At 37.3% G+C, this 17,362-nt stretch overlaps 2 protein-coding genes across 2 annotated transcripts in view; both read left to right on the top strand.

Moving 5' to 3' along the window:
* Positions 1 to 2,109: 2,109 nt before the first annotated feature.
* si:dkey-204f11.64 (uncharacterized protein LOC100537752 homolog) lies at positions 2,110 to 6,245 on the top strand. Its single transcript, XM_053514782.1, has 3 exons — positions 2,110 to 2,274; positions 4,844 to 4,970; positions 5,085 to 6,245. The coding sequence occupies exons 1-2, from the start codon at positions 2,173 to 2,175 to the stop codon at positions 4,967 to 4,969; spliced, it is 228 nt and encodes a 75-aa protein (XP_053370757.1). The 5' UTR covers positions 2,110 to 2,172; the 3' UTR covers position 4,970; positions 5,085 to 6,245.
* A 1,069-nt stretch (positions 6,246 to 7,314) lies between these two features.
* carm1 (coactivator-associated arginine methyltransferase 1) overlaps positions 7,315 to 17,362 on the top strand; it is a 17,219-nt gene continuing 7,171 nt past the window's right edge. The window contains exons 1-7 of the mRNA XM_053514450.1: positions 7,315 to 7,486; positions 12,051 to 12,176; positions 13,496 to 13,602; positions 14,386 to 14,490; positions 16,664 to 16,774; positions 16,886 to 17,063; positions 17,152 to 17,242. Coding sequence (XP_053370425.1) covers positions 7,345 to 7,486; positions 12,051 to 12,176; positions 13,496 to 13,602; positions 14,386 to 14,490; positions 16,664 to 16,774; positions 16,886 to 17,063; positions 17,152 to 17,242 — 860 coding nt within the window. The 5' untranslated portion in view covers positions 7,315 to 7,344. The remainder of the gene's footprint in view (positions 7,487 to 12,050; positions 12,177 to 13,495; positions 13,603 to 14,385; positions 14,491 to 16,663; positions 16,775 to 16,885; positions 17,064 to 17,151; positions 17,243 to 17,362) is intronic.

Genomic DNA, 17,362 nt, shown 5'->3' with positions numbered 1-17,362 from the left:
AAGGGAATTCATCAATATGTGATGCTTCCCCAAACTTATTGCCACAAAGCCAAAAGCAAAAAAAACATGTTTTTGTACGCTGTAGCTTTATGAATTCCTTTTACTGGAATAAAGAGGCCCGAATCTATTCTAACACCAACAATGTCCTTGTGCACAAAGTGAGCTTTATAAAAACATGGTTTGCCCAGATTTGTGTGGAACAACTCTGGCTTTTACAGAGCCCTTGACCTAAAACTCACTGCATACTTTTAGGATAAACTGAAACAATGACTGCACCCCAGACCTCTCTACCCAACCTCACTAATGCTCTTCGGGGTGAAACATTGCAATTGTTTAAGCTCCCTTCAAAAAGGGCAAGTTATTCAACCACTTCCTTGGTTTTCGTCTTTAGTTTCTTTACATTTTGCTTTGCAATTTTTATCTTTTCTTTGGCATTGCAGGCAAAAATTTGCAAAAAATTCTTTTGACTATTTTCTTCATCTCAGATATCCCCAAAACAATGTTCTAAATTTCCTTGTACTGCAACATCACCTCAAACATTTGTAATGTCCATTGTCCATAACCTCAGCACTTAAATTCTCCATTACTGTTTTTCTTCATCTTTCCCAGAGCAAAAATATGATGAATGCTGAGTTGGCTTTATTAACTTGCAAACAAGTTATTAGAAAATCTTTGTGTTACATTAAGACAGACAATCAGCCAGTTCATTGATTATACTGTACAATAAAATACAAACAGACAAGTTGTAGAAGAATAGTAAAGTCTAGGTTATAAATTATTATTTTTGTAATTTTACATTTAATTAAAATAAACAAAATTGCTACAAGAACAAAGAGTAAAAAAAATATTAACCAAAGAAAAAGAAGTAGAAGAAGAATACCAAAGACTGAGGCTAAGTCTACTCAGACTATTATGATACACTGTTTACAATAATGCAGTCATGTTGGTAACTAAAAACTAAACAGTAATGTGGATTCCCAAAGTCCAAAGATTTACAGAGCAAGCTAAATAGTGTTCCCAAATTACCTGTAGTCTGTAAATGAGTGTGTGTGCATGTGTGCCCTGTGATGGATTGGCACCTCACCCAGTGTGTTTCCTGTATTGTGCCTTGCGATCAGCTTTAGGCCCCCATGACCATGTACAGGATTAGCAGTATAGAAAATGAATGAATAAATAAATAAATAAATGAATGTAATTAATATGTTGCATAATAATACAAATGTATTGTTTCTATGTACATGATTGTATATCCAGGTGGATATTGCGATTATTGGATATTTTGAATGCTTACTGCACTGTAAAACAAAGCAAAAGGCATCCAAAAGATGCAGTAATTCCCTTTGAACAGTTGATGAGAGTTGAGATGTGAGACATTATGAAGGCTTTACAGAACATATGTAGCAGATACTAATCTGAGGTGCTTTTAATTTGAGGTGGTTTGTTAATTGGTGATTTTTAAAGCTGGTAACTTTAAGTGAACTTCTCCTCTGCAGGAGAGGTAAGCTTTGGTCTTGCTTTCCAGGAATGGTCTTCATGAGAGCCAGTTTCATCATTCGGGCACTTGGTGAGGTACACCCTTGACAATGTTTTCAAGCTATCGCAGGGCACTGTGGGCAATTTGGAAACACCAGTTAGCCCAATTTGAATAGAAAATATATTAGATTATAAGATTTCTGTAAGAAAACATTTATTTAATAAGAGTCACCAGTGTTAGCACTTTGAAATTGATTTTAGCTACTGGACTTACTGAATCCCTCACTTTTGTATATAAACCCAGTCTCACACACACACACACACACACACGTGACACGGTCACATGAAATCATCAATGATGGTATAACTACTGACATCTTCAGAGGAAACAATACTACACACTGCTGCTATATGGGTTTTGCCTTCCAAAATAGATGACAACTGTTGAAATGTGTATAGATTTTTAGGCCCTATATTATACTGTATATATTGGGCCACTTTCGCGTCTTTTTGTTACTAGAGTTCAAAGTTGTATGCTTTATTTTTTTTTTTTTATAAACAGCCCCATGACATGTTGGTGTGTGAGTTGAGTGAGAGGAGGAGTAGCTGTGCCCCGCAGAGGGGGCGCTGTGGAGTCGGTCAGGACCGCAGTCTGGCTCTTTTCAATCAGTGTTTAATCAGAACACTCAGCTGAATGAAATGTCAAACAACAGCGCCGGCAGCAGTAACCTGAACTCTCTGGTCCTTCACCAGAGAGCTGTGAAGCAGCTACGGCTGGAGGCGAGCGTCAGGAGAATCAAGGTAGGTCTGAACCAGAACGAGCTGGACTGAAACAACAAATAATAATAATAATAATCATCATCATAATAATGAGGAAATGAACCAGTTTTAAGGGTGTGACTGGACAAACTTGTTTTACGAGTAAGAAAAACAAACGTAAAAGCTTTGCGTTATACTTTAAAACACAATATTGTATTTATTTATCTGATAAGATCCTAACATTGTCGTGTGTGTAATTAAAATATATATTTATATTATCTAATCTCAGGTTATATTTACGTTACACACACACACACACACACACACCTGTCCTGCTGCATTCACACTGCAGCCCAGTGAACGCACTCTCACTGCAGTTTAGCAACATTAGCTACTTTTATCGAGTTTTTATTTTTATTTACCGCGTCTACTAAAACTGATGTGAGTACACACGAGTTTATACAAGCTGACATTGTCGATATAAATAATTTATACATGTAAGAAAGATGACTGTTTTATTATTATTATTATTATTATTATTATTATTAAACCGCTTCTCTCCACAATATTATTTTTATTAGTTGTAACTGGCGAAAGCGAACATCCGGGGATTTCTCCCTGGGAACAGAGAAGCCCTTTGTCGATTGTAAGCTTGTGACCATGAGATGGCTGTGTGAGCTTCCACAAGCCTTAAGCATCCACAAGTGAGGCTTCTCCAAGCAACACTTCAGAGATATAAAAAAGAGCGAAACTTGGCGAATCCTCAAAACATGAGGCATCTAAGCTATACCAAACACAATATATGTTCAAATATGTTTGTGTGATTATTCCTGTGGGAAAAAGACAACCCCAGCTAAAATGGATTAATATAAAAAAGTTAACTTTTTGAATGTACAAAAAAAAAAAAAAAAGAAAGTTGTATGCAAGGTCAGGATCAGAATTTTCAAATGTGTCCCCTTCATTCCACAGTGCTAAAACTAAACCTTATGCAGACCTAAATCGGATCAGATTTTTTGACAAGCGGTCATTGCTGTCTTAGAATAACAGTTTTTTCCATAATAGGCGAGCTTCTACCATCACAATATGAAGACATCTTTGTGTCCCTACAGAATTTGACAACTGAGGACTGTGAAGTTAATACATTTTTGGAAACTACAGAGTTTGAGACCTTGGTCTCCTTATAACTAGTTTGCTTGTCAAGCACAGAGCAAGAGAGAATGTGTGAGAGATTGAAAAAGGGAAAATATAATTTGTGTGGCAAAATATAACTGCAGGCAGTTGCAGTAAAACTGGGCTGTGATGGTTAAACTTTTCAATTAACATGCAGTCTGTTTTAGTCATTACTATTTTATTATTATTTAGTTTCTTTAAATGGTTTGGGCTTCATTAACTTGGCATCTATTACTAATTTCTTAAGACTGTACAGCTATAAAATATGTTCATCTTGTTACCATTAATAACTAACGATTAATTAATAATTCATGTTTTTAGTTAAGAAAAATGTGCAGAATGTTGCAACCCTACACTGACTCAAACTCAGCTGGGACAAATGGATTAAATAACTGACAACATAACTGTAAACAAAACATGTTGGTACTACACATACTGTAGATCATAAACCCTTAAATGTAAATGCATCTCACTGAAATCAGTTAAGAAATGTAAACATTATAGTGCTTTTTATCCAGAAAACCGCAGCTCCTTTGTTTAATTGTTTGTTTACATGCTTGTCTTACCTGCATCAGAATTGCGGACACAATGACGTACGATCCAGTCACCAATGCAGCATCTACAGTACATATTGATGTCTATGCTCCCCACCACAAATCGCATACATTGTGGCCTGACAAATTTACTGCATCTTGTCCATAACATGAATTATTACTTTTTAGCTGAGGACTGCACTGCTTCACCTGCCTTTACCATTCCCCTCCTTGTGAACAAAAAATAACCACTGATTCCATGTCCCATAAAAAGATAACACTAAAGGGATGTAATTGGTATTGCCTAATGCTGGCGGTTGCATTACATATGATGCTATAAATGAAATAAAATGGTGTTTTCCATTAAGACACTCATCTAATTTCTGCCAAGACCAGCACGAAATGGTCATAAGTCTCTAGGCCAAACAAAGGCCCTGTCATATATCTCCAAAACTTCTGGTTAATTTCCATCAGAAATACCTTTCAGACCATGCATTTTGGTATTCCTGAATGCCAACTCCTTCTGTTTCCCTACTATTCCAAATGGAAAATTGTGCCCAGAAATTGAGCCAGAGAAGGACTCTGCATAAATTGTTTCCTCCCCCTTTTTTCTGGTTGCCTGGAATGACATCATCCAAGGCAGGAAATTTTTACTACATTAATGGACAAAAACAGGGTAAAATTAGGGGATAATTTAAATGTGTAGACATACACTGGAGACCCATGTGACCTTTTAATCAATGTATTCTGAACAAACTTCTTGTGTCTTATTCTAGGATGTACGTTATATTTTTTTCCCCAGATGATTTGTAAAATATAACTATATTTATATATTTTTTTAATTAAGTATATATATATATATATATATATATATATATATAATTTATTTTATTTTTTTATCGTATCAGGTATCACTAGCTGCAGCTGACCTAAAGGCCTTCTGCTTACAAAATGCCCATAAGGATCCTTTGCTTGTGGGGGTTCCATCCAGTGATAATCCCTTCAGGCCTCCCAAATCCTGTGCTCTCTTCTAAGGTATGTCCACACTATACATGTGCATGAGTTTTAATATTTCCCTTTTCAGTCATTGATATATTTGAAAATGTATTCATCCACTCCGGGTTAATCATCTGTATCTTATTTTTTCAGTCTATGCCTCTCTCTCTGAACAGAAGAAAGGACAAGGTGTTAAAAACAAATCCTATTACTGTCTTCATTCACTTTATAATGAATGGTGTGAACTGTGCAGTTGGATCAACATTGCTTTTACATTGACTAGCATCGTCAATATACTGTATAGGTGTTTCCTGTAATTTGTCCTTATTAAAACTAGTGATTTTTTTTAAATTCTTTAATTTGTCAAAATAAAGCCTGAGATGAGATGATTAAATAATTATCAGACACCTTATTTTATTTTATTTTTAACATTTTATGTGTCTGCATGTCTTTGCATTGCATTTCCTTTTGAGGAGTAAATTAATTAAATATAGCAAAGAGAAATGTTTGGATGCCATGTATAAAGTTTGGTATCACAAGCATGAAACACTACTATCCTTCCAGGTCATTTAAGAAAGCCATAAACTTTTAACTATATTTCTTTTTTTTTTTTTTTTTTTTTTTGCAACACACAAAAACAATCTTGGATATTATTAGACTTTATAGGTCTTAATCTGATTGTTTTTTAACTGCAACAAAAACTCTACTGTATTGTATAAGGCATAATTGGTATGTTGACCAAGTTTAAGGCCCTGTTGTTTATTCAGAATCATAAACAATGGCAACCACTGTGGGAAAAATCTTTACTTGCTTTTAACTCATGTTTTTGATGAAAACATGCTGCTTTGTATTTAAATAGAAGGCAGATGTCTGTCAACTTGCATCGGTTAATCTTATAAATACACTTCCTTTGTGTAAACTCTTAGTATGCCAATAACACAAAATATAAACATAATATGATGAAATAAAATATGGTAGCACCCACTTTATGTTCTCCTGTCCATCATAGTTTCAAACATTTTTAATAACTGATTGAATGAGGAATTCCTAAAAAGATTTATCTTAACGTATTATCTTAAATAGTTCTAATGACTTGTAAGTTTTCCTGTGTCCTAATCAAAATCCTGTGCATTTTGTCCCCAAAATGTGCAAGCATATATAAATTATGGAAGGTTTGTGCAAACGTGTTTGATTACATCTTTTAAATAATAAGTGACTATTTTTCTTTTACCTAAATTCTGTCCAGTGGTGCCTTAACTTGTACTTGTGTAATGTTAAATCACATGTCCAATAAAGTTATTTCATGATGATTTATTACTGAACATTTAATCATAGTGTCTTACTTTAAGTAAGTAATTATGTGATGTGCTGTTAGTGAAAAATAATCAATGCAGGATGGTGTGATTTGTTGACTATTATAACACTGAAGTTTAATATTGTCCTATAAGTCCACATTATAGCCTCTTTCTCTCTCTCTCCATCTCTCTGTGACACTAGAGCCTTTATCTACAACTGTGAACTGCAATTGAGACCATGCATAGAGCGGGAAGTGCAAAGTATTTATAAAATCCATGATTATTAATTAATTAAAAGTCTGTAGACTATTTGCTGCATCACAGCTTTTAAATTCCCAGTTTTCCCAGTTTGAATTTCCAGTTTTTGTAAGCTCTTTTTAAGTCTGTCATGCTCTCTCTATATTTATTCTGATTTCCATTAGATTATCCAGTTTCCTTCCACCTCCCCAAGAACACATCTGTAGGTGGATTGGGGAAGGTATATTGCCCCAGGTGTGAATAAATATATGGAGCCTTGCCTGCAATAAACTGGACTCCCTTTCATGGTGTAGTCCATTGTTGGGCTGTGATTGTTTTCTCCTATAACAACCCAACAGTTCCCAGTGGATTGGTAAATTGAAGCAAAAATTATTCCTTTGTTTTTAGTCACAGGTGTTTGCCAAAATAGGCTTTTGAGTGTGTGCATGTGTGTGTCCTGCCATGGATTGGCAACCTGTTTTGACCCTGCATACAAGATTAAGTGGTATAGAAGATGTAAGTTCTTTTTTAAGACAGAAAGTGGAATTTCATTATTCCTAGCCATTTGTCTCTGGAAAAGTTTGAACAACAGTCATGCTTACTTAAAAATCAGTCATTTATTTCGAATAGATTTTATAAACTATAATAATTTTGAATTATTTGATAATAATTACTTACTAAAAATGCTTAAATATCGGTTAATTCTAGTAGTCATAATAATGTCAACATACAGTATTTTGGTGCAGACATGTTAATCATAAAGCTGCGTACATGGCGGGTTGTGGCCATTAGGGGGTAGTAGTGAGCTGAGCCCAGTTTTCCTCGCGCGATTGGATGTCGCGCGCTGCTGCGAGCTGCTGTCTCTCTGCGCGAGCTCGAAGATGGCGGTGTCCGTGTTTCCCGGCGTGCGGCTCCTCTCTATCGGGGACGCCAACGGAGACATCCAACGGCATTCCGAGCAGCAGCCCCTGCGGCTGGAGGTGAAGACTACGCCGGACGCAGCCCTTCTGAACCTCTCGAATAGTGAGTACATGACTGTTTAGGTTTTTTTTAAAGCCTTTGTGTTCAGGCCGGCCTGAGCTAAGACACGTTAGCCTCGCGTGCTAGCTGCTCCAGGCGAGTGAGGACGCCGCGCTGCGCGTCTTCTCTCACCGCTAAACTGCTTTAGCGTTTAACACAGCTTCGGGTACAGTTTGTAGTGTTTTAGTCTACACAGAGTGTAGGTTTATTCTACATTCCTGTATATGTATGTATGTGTGTGTGTATGTGTGTGTTTAGCACGCTGATGCTTTAGCGCTTCAAGTTAATTTGCATTGTAATAAACCGGGCTAGCAGGCTGTCTATAGTTAGCTAACTGATGCTCTGAAAGTCTGAAAAGTTTAGTTTACACACAAAGTTAAGCTGGTATGATGTATTCAGCGTAACAATAATAAAAACCGAGACTTAATATTAACTTTCTCCTAAATTTTAAGGATAACACTACAAGTTAGTGCCTGGCTAAGTAGCGGTAGCTACACGCTTATATTTTTCCCACCCGCTTTTTGACCAATCACGCCTTTTCCTCTATGATTTGTAAGAAAATCTGCGGGTGTGATGTACAAGCCAATCAGATCACTGGAACTGAAAGATCACCAGTAACTCCCTCCTTGTGGAGGTGGGGTTTGCCTGGATGCGGGTGGGGTGAAAAATGTAGCTAGCTAGCTTTATTGATGTAGATTCGCGCCTAGTCAGAAAGTTAACTTGACCAGTTTGCTTTGACATACAAAACTCTGAAATTACCACAAACTTATTTTTAGGACTAAATAAACTGTAGAGTTTATTTGTGATTAAGTGCGGCCGTATGTGTGTGTGTCTGTTTTTAGTAACAGCGCTCCAGCTAACACGCGCGTGCCGACTGCTCCACGCGCGTTGTTTTGTTTTGAAGCTTGATTGATGGCGCTCGTGCCGTCACGCGCAGCACAACCGGCGTTTATCAGAGACGCTCGCGCATAAGTGGAAGTTTATTCTAAGAACTTATTTCTGCTGTTTCTGGAGATCAGGCAGTTTTTCTTTATTACCTTCTCTGCAGTGTTTAGGCGTTCATCTTTGTTCCGTGTGGAACAATAGCGGCTCTCCGCCTCCCTTCTGCCTGCTGTTCATTCGGCACAGCCGCTTTTGTTCACACCAACCGATGCCCCTGAGAAGGAGGGGAGAAAATTGTCCCGTGACCAAAGATGTAAAGTTTTAACCTCTACATCTGTGAGACATTCTTAAACACATTGGCAAATTATAAAGTACCAATAGCTTCATTCGAATAGGATTAGTTTATCACTTGGATACCTCCCCCCCCTCACTTTTTTTTTTAAACTAAGTTGCATTTCTTCTCATTGTTAAATTTTTCGTCAGCACAGCAATAAAATGTCTTTAGGAGAAGCCTCTAGTAGGTTGCATAACCGTGTGTAATTTAAAAGAATTTCTGTCGTAACTTATGATCTCACATTTGGATGTGGTAAGTTATAAATCACGATTCTTTTGTGTGCCGAATTTTTAATTATTTATAACATTTATAACAGTGATGCACTGGTCGATCAGCGACTGCTTTCCAGCTTGACTAGTCATGACTGATCAGCTTTTAGATGTATCTAATTCTGCACGAGCTTCCAACGGGTGCAACAGAAATGAATTTTTATGTCCTTACGTTTCGACGGTGGCGCGCGTTAAAGTCTCTTAAGAGACTTAGTGTTTTTTTTAAGTCTTAAAACCCACTGATTCCACATATACACCAGTCTCAAAACACGCGCGTTAGAATCCGCATGTAACCACGTTTGCAACTGTGGCGGGATGTAAGGCAGTATAGCGTCACTGTTGAGGTGGTACACTGTAAACATAGTCATCCTGTGTGGTAAGAGTGAATTATTTGCTAAGTTTGTTAAGAAATAATAATTATGGGGGTGACAGTTGCTCAGATGATGCATTCTGCTCAGTAAAAATATAGCTTTTTAAATGTAAATGTTAAACTCTTGTATTTGAAGTTTGTGTTGTGTAAATGCTGCGCTTGGTTTTTAAATTAAAACTAATGCTATAAGGAACATTTAATTACTCAAATTTAATTCAGTTTTGAAGCTGGTGAATGAAGCCATCTGAGGAATGAAATTGTCTAATTTCTTTTTAAGCTTTAAGGTCTTAAACTTGTAACAAAATCTGAAAAGTGTAATACTAAATCAGAATTTGTATACTTATTACTTACAGAATCATAATCTTGATTGAATAAACACAAATGAATGCTTCTTGTTTAAAAAAAAAAAAAAAACCAGTAATCATGAACAACAGTCTTTTCTTCCGCAAACATTCAGGCTTGTAGAAAATGCAGCCTCTTAGAAACTCGCTCCTCTTCTGGTTATTTTATTACTGTACAGATGCGAGAGATTTGTCACCAAGGAGATGTATAAAAAATGACCACAGATGTAGCCCTCAGAATCCTACCTGAATGCAGTTTATTTCCTACAAACTGGGATGTTTGCATCACGAGCAGCTTATGATAACATTGTCCACAGTGTGATAAAATTATTTGAAGAGTTTAGATTAAAAACTCAAGTAAATGTTTTTTTTTTTTTAGTGGAGGAATGAGGAAAAACACAATTCTGACTAATCTGGGCAAAACTAATTTCACAGAGGAGCACGTGTGATGGGATTAAATTTGCATGAGGTTCTGAAGTAATTTTGTCTGTGAAGAGCTAATGAGGAATTTTTAAAGGAGAGAGAGAGATGAATCTGCATCACTGTTTTTATGGGAAATTCATCTATAACACGGTACTTGTCGTGAATTCCCAGTCATAAGGTGTTGATTAACGAAGGATAAAAATCCTCTGGAGTGCTCTTCTGAGGAAGTATTTAAGGGTGACCAGATGGTGCGCTGCAGCCAAACACGAAGCAGAGTCACGGTTTCAGGAACTGAACATTTTTGATATATTTAATGTTTTTAAAATTTATATTTGACTCGTGCTCATTGCAGCAGAAGCAGAAGTTGCATTACCCATTTCTCATGTTTTTATTTTCGACAGTAATAAGAAAACATATTTAGTATATTCAAGTGTGCAACAGAAAAATCTGAGATGCATTTTGATGAAAATAGGTTGTGATTTGCTCAGCTAAAAAAAGAATTGGATATTCACAGCCATTTGTGTGAGAACCTTTTTTTCTCCTGAGTATCATTGCTGGGTTTCCAAAGCAGCCAGACACACTATTTGTTTAAGAACACATGGACAAATTATTAATTAATAAGGTTAATCAAGTAAAACCATTAGTGTCATGTTTTGGTGGCCCTGGAACTATCTGTGCTACAAAGTTGTAGCTAACAATACCGCTACATATGGCAAGTTAAAGGTACATTAAGAGGTTATTTATTTTATTTTTTTTAAACGTTTTTACATTTAAATTATTCCGGCCCATATACCTTAGATAAAGTTCCGCCCACCTACCTACAGTAGCCTGAACAGTATGAAATAACAGATAGAAGGTATATCAAAACAAACAAGTAGACAGTTTTGCAGGTTTTCTTTCCAGGTTTTCTCAGAAACTTAATACACTTTTGCTAAGGCAGTTTAATGCATTTTTTAATCATGCTGTACTTTTTTGTAGTTAATTGTACAAGTAATAAAATGTAATATTTTATCCTAAATGCATCAATACAGACACAAGGAACACATAGATTTAATCTTCGCTTTTAGCAAATGTATTATTGTGTATTCACAACTGCAAAGTCAGCAAGTCACAGCCAACATCTGCTCCTGGGATGTTCATTTATTGCACCTAAGATGGTATTCTGTGTGGCTGATCACTTGTTTATAGTAGAAGAGCTTTATGAACGACAGATCTGTGAATCAAATACCCACACGTGATTTCTGCTTGTTCAGAGTGTCCGAGCTGGTGATTTGTCTGCGCCGACGCTGCATAAATCAGATTTTAAAGCGTTTATTAGATTTAGGTTTTCTTCAGGCTGACACTGTAAAACTGTGAGCAGATTGGATTTGAAAAGGAGAAATAGACATGTGCTGTGCTTTAAACACTTATGAATGCAGAAGTGGGAATCTCTGTAAAACTGTTATGCTTTACACATTTGCAGTAGTTTTTAACTTTGTGCATATTCACAGTCGTACAGAAATCTAATTTTTTTTGTGCCAAATTAGGTTTAAAATCTTTAGACAGTCATGAAGCACTTTGTAACATGCATCCACCCATGCCTTTAAAAGTACAGGACTTGGATCAGTATGTTGTTGTGGGCTATCAATAGCATTAGGTAATCTTGTTTGGCCTCCGGTTTAATCCTGGATCAGTTAAGAATCTGTCTTAAGTGCTAGATCTTTTTTTACAAGCATCTGGTAATGTTTTATTTTTCCCTTGAAGCACTTTTTGAAACACAAACTGTAAACTGGTACAAATTGTTTGAGTGACTGTAGAAATGTATTTCATACACCCAACTCTCAGACAGTGTATTTCTTAAAGTTTAGTAGGGTCAGTGACCCAAACAGTGTCTGCTCTGGTAGAGTTCACCCTGTGACATAATATAATGGCTTTGTTTTGACCCTCTGATTGTATGTTTTTTCTGCAGATGAGGAGGCGAGTGTGTTTAAGTGTTCAGTGTCACGGGAGACAGAGTGCAGTCGTGTGGGGAAGCAGTCCTTCATCATAACACTGGGCTGTAACAGTGTGCTTCTGCAGTTCGCCTCCCCCACAGGTAACCCTCTCTGTTGGCTGGCCTAAACACAGCACAAAAAAAAAAAAGTGTGTGTTCCTGAAACTTTCTGTGGAAAGTTCAACTCGTTTTTTGAAGGTGGTGTATATGTGAGCACACAATGCAGACAGGAATTGTTAAAGCGTATATATGAGCATTATATATATGAGCATACTTGAGCATTGGTTGCCCAGTGGTAGGTTTCTCGCCTGCCATGCGGAAGGCCCGTATTCGATTCTCAGCCAATGCCCAAACCCCAGTCACTGGATGCAGTGGTGGTCCCAAATTCGGATAATATGGGAGGATTGCACCACGAAGGGCATCCGATATAAAACCTGTGCCAAGTTGTTCTGATGATGGACTGGTTAGCTGTGGCGACCCCTCAATGGGTGCAGCTGAAAGACTAACATCATATATGAGCAGATTTGACTTAAATGACTTAAGTTAAGAAGGATTAATGTAAAGTGCTGTAACTTGATTCAAACTGCAGTTTGTGACCATCACACCTATGTCTCTTCTCCGAACTACATGTTATTTAATCAAGCAACTGTCTAGGATGTTTTTGTATGCTAAATGTTTTTGGGGCAGTGGTGGCTCAGTCGGTTAAGGCTGTGGGTTACTGGGTTACTGATAGGAAGGTCGGGTGTTCGAGCCCCAATATCGCCAAGTTGCCACTGTTGAGCCTTTGAGTAAGGCCCTTAACCCTATATGCTCCAGGGGCGCTGTAAGCTGGCTGAACCTGCTCTCTGACCCCAGTTTCCTAATTGGGATATGCGAAGAAGACATTTCACTGTGCTGTAAAGTACATGACAAATAATTGAATATTTTTCTTCTGCTTCTTCTAAAGCTTTGCTTGAAAAACACACACCAAGCTCTATGAACTAATGGTTTGTTGAAGGTTTGAGTGGATGATCTCAAGTGTCCTGCACAGGGCCCTAACCTCAACTTCACTCAACACCTTTGGGATAAATTAGAATGCACCTCAGACTTCCTCACCTGACCGCAGCACCTGACCTCATTCATGTTTTCAGCCCTGCCATAAGAGTGAAGCGGGGACTAAATCTCAAAAAGTGATGTCCATGCATAGGTGAAAGAAACGCTTCCTACAGATTTGAGATACAGTCTTGATACAGAACATAAAACATTTTGGAAGTCATTTTTTACGTGTTGTGTATGTATAGTGAATTCTAAAACTCTAAAAATGTACAATGAGAAACATGGACACATGGCTCTGATGGTCAGCTGTCCGCAAGCATTTGGCTGTATAGTGTATTTACGTTCGGTTTCATTGCTTAATTTGCTGCTGCTTTGGTCAATTACAGATTTCTCCTCATTCTACAATCTGCTGAAGAACTGTCGTGGCCATGTGAATGATCACTCAGTGTTCAGCGAGAGGACTGAGGAGTCATCAGCTGTACAGTACTTTCAGGTGAATAAAAGTCTAAGTTTTTGGATGTCCGTTTGTGCCTTACAGTGAGCTCCAGAATTAATGGCACCTTTAATAAGTATGTGGCATGTGGTTAAATGCAGTGAAACTCGATCCTTCAACTAAAATTTAAAGATTTTAAATAAAAATAAAACCAACTTGAACCTACTTTACTCTTTTTTTTTTTTTTTTTTTTTTTTCCATTAATGGAACCCCTGCATGCAGATTTTTTTTTTTTCCAAAATCAGATCAATTGGTCTTCTCTGTAATGCTTGATTAGAGCAAGGAATCTGGATTTCACTCATCAGTACAGAGTCCCTCTACCTCCTTTATGATCCTGAGGGTCTCTGGTGTGAGGATCTCCCTTTGTCAGCCTTTTAATGAGGTTTCCTGCTAAATTGCTTTTCAGTGCATTTGCTTATGTATGCCCTAACCAGCTGTAGCTTCATGCCTTAAACCCGACGTTCATGATACATCTCCTTCTATACAAAGGCTTCCAGGAGAATAAAATGTAACAAATGTGTAATGGAACATGGTTCTGTCGTATTTTAAGCTTCTAAGGAGGGGAAGACTTGACGCATTGAGTATAGAATAAAATCATTTAAAGATGTCAGGGTAAGAGACAATTACCACCAAAGTCAGTTTTCTGAGCTTTTGTTTTATTTTCAAGCTGTGCAATATTAAGTAAGTAGAACTGTGTTCTTGTACATGTTCTCTTAAGACTGTTGGACAGACTTTAAAAATATACTAAAATTCTCTTTTTTATTATTTTGTGTCATTTTTCAGTTCTATGGCTACCTCTCCCAGCAGCAGAACATGATGCAGGATTATGTTCGAACTGGAACTTATCAACGAGCCATTCTCCAGAACCATACTGACTTCAAAGACAAGGTATTTTATTCCTCAAATACACAAATGTACACTTATTGTCCACTTTATTACGATGACCTGCACATACTTAGTTATTTAATGTAGTTATGTTGCAACAGTGCAAATAATCATGCAGATACAGGTTAAGGGCTTAAGGTGATGTTGCTGCTGGATGGACTGGTTTGAGTTTAAAACTTCCAATCTCCTAGTTTTTTTTTTTAAACACATTTTTACACAGAATGGAGCAGAAAATTAGCAGCGGATTAACAGAGGGTCTGCAAGCAGAAACATCTTATTGATGAGAGAGATTAGAGGACAATGTCCAGACTGGTCTGAGCTGACAGGAAGCTCATAGTAACTCAGATAATCAGTCTTTACAACTGTGGTGAGCACAGAAGAGTTTCTGAATGCACAACACATCGAGAAACAGCAGACCACCATGTCGGGTTACATCCTTCCTCTAATCTTCAGCAGTCTGTGTTGGTTGAACGTGTACCTCTGATTCCTGTTCTGCCCTTAGTTGAACCTGATGAGTACTCAGACCAGTTCTGGGAGTTGCCTTCATTATATTGTACAGAAATTAATGTCCTTAATGGTTTCATCTTTTAATCATGTAACACTTTTGCAAAACACTCATACAAAATTTTTTTTTCAATGTTGGAGGGACTGCTTTTTAGAAATCAACTGCATACTCGCTGCCTTGCAGCTGGGGCAAAATGAGAGAAGAGATTACAGCCAGAATCATAAATTTTTTTTCTAGTATAAGTTCAGTATAAAATGCGTAACTTGTAGGCTCTGGTCATTTGTATTTTTGGGTATTGTTTTCGGCTAAATTATATTGTTTATTTCTGCTTGTAATTTATATATATATATATATAAAAAAAAAAAATATATATATATATATATATATATATATATATATTTTTTTTAAATACATTCATAGATGCATACGTACAGTGAAACCTCGGATTGTGAGTAACGCGGTTTGTGTGTGTTCCGCAAGACGAGCAAAGATTTTTAATAAATTTTGACTTGTGAAAACTAACAAGTCTTGGTTTACGAGTACTGAGTATCATGTATCATGCATGCACTCCTTATTTTGACGCCGAGTGTCACATGATCACAACTAAGCCAACGTTTTTTTTTTTTATCTTGTGCTGCGGAATTGGCGGTAACCGTCTCCCATGCTGGGTCTTAGTGCGCGTCTCTTTATGGTTTAATCAACATCTGTGCACATGTGTACTGTTTACTATAACACTGTGACCATGTGTATTTGTGTAAAAAATTTATTTTGTCTGTATGAGTGTGTGTACAGTGCGCGTGTAAAGCAAAAGCAAGTCTCATTAGAGAGGTTAAAGATCCATTTTTTTCTCTCTGCTCAAGGCTCAGTTTGCTCTGTCTGTGCGCGCACGTCACCTTCTACCCTCGCCTTCACAGACACACACACTTTTTCTCTCTGCTCTACACAAACACTGCTCTGTCACCATTCCTTTCAAAGGTAAAGTGCAGGTTAATTTGTTTTATTTTTACTTTACAGCAGTGATTGTTAGTGTGTCGCTCAATCGAGTGTCATTAGAGAGATAATTTGTTTATTTTTCCGATAAAACAGCGTTTCCGTTGTGTGCGTGTGAAAAGAGTGGAGGAAGGGTAACTGTGTAAGACGAGAAGGGGAGCACAAACGGAAACACTTATCTGTCAGGATTTATTTTTCCTTTTTTCTAAAATGCAGGTTAATTCGTTTTATTTTTAATTTATATTTTGTGTTAATTATTTTCATGTATTTTAATTTATTTTCTTCCTGCACTCATATCTAGTTTTTCTTGCTGAACAGCACTGACACTTATTATTAGTTTGCTGATGAGGTGTGGTGCCACTTTCCTTTTTTTCATGGCTCAGCTTATGTTCTTTACACACAGTCTTTATTTACTGATGCCTCCTGTGTAAATCTCTGTGCCTTTAGTACATTTGTTTTGCGTTGCTGATGAACTGCTCTCGGTACCAAAAAAAAAAAAAAAAAAGACTTGCACTGTATTTTTTAAAATGCCCCTTTTTTTATTTTGTAAAACATTCGTTTTAGTGTGTGTTCACAAGAGACTTAGTGTTCTAAAGTCCCTGCTTATTTTTGCAAGAAGAATTAACGATTAATATCAGCTTAATCTTTTGGGTTGGATGTTGTTTTTTCTTCTGTTTGTAGGTGATACTGGATGTGGGATGTGGCTCAGGGATCCTGTCGTTTTTTGCAGCTCAGGCTGGTGCGCGTAAAGTGTATGCTGTGGAAGCCAGCACCATGGCTCAGCATGCAGAGGTACAATGCCTTGTACAGTTCTGTTCAGTCTATCATTTTTGACCCAATAAATCAGCATCTTCATACAAGTGTACAAATGGATTTTTGGACATGTATGTATGTGTTGTGTAGGTTTTGGTGAACAGTAACAGGTTGACAGAGCGTGTAATAGTAATCCCCGGAAAAGTGGAGGAGGTCACCCTGCCTGAGCAGGTGGACATTATCATCTCCGAGCCCATGGGTTATATGCTGTTTAATGAGAGAATGCTGGAGAGCTACTTGCATGCCAAGAAATTCCTCAAACCGAATGGTTGGTAGTGTGTCTGTTCGTTTTCATGATGATGGTGATGGATTGTTTACTGTAAATCGCTGACATCGTGTTTAATCTATGCTTTTAGGAAAAATGTTTCCCACTATCGGAGACGTCCATCTCGCTCCTTTCACAGACGAGCAGCTCTATATGGAGCAGTTTACCAAAGCCAACTTCTGGTGAGCAACTTTAGTGATAACTTATCAGTTTTCATCCAGACTGTGTAATTAAAACTGGTCCTATACAGTGGAACCTCGGATTACGAGCATAATTCATTCCGAAAGCGGGCTCGTATTCCA

The sequence above is a fragment of the Clarias gariepinus genome, chromosome 16, assembly GCF_024256425.1.
Source record: "Clarias gariepinus isolate MV-2021 ecotype Netherlands chromosome 16, CGAR_prim_01v2, whole genome shotgun sequence".
NCBI lineage: Eukaryota > Metazoa > Chordata > Actinopteri > Siluriformes > Clariidae > Clarias > Clarias gariepinus.
This window is presented reverse-complemented; position numbering and strand designations above follow the sequence as displayed.

Coding starts and splice junctions, on each gene's coding strand:
- si:dkey-204f11.64 (XM_053514782.1), top strand. CDS start 2,173: ATGTCAAACAACAGCGCCGGCAGCAGTAACCTGAACTCTCTGGTCCTT. Junction 2,275..4,843: donor CGAGCGTCAGGAGAATCAAG/GTAGGTCTGAAC, acceptor TTATCGTATCAG/GTATCACTAGCTGCAGCTGA.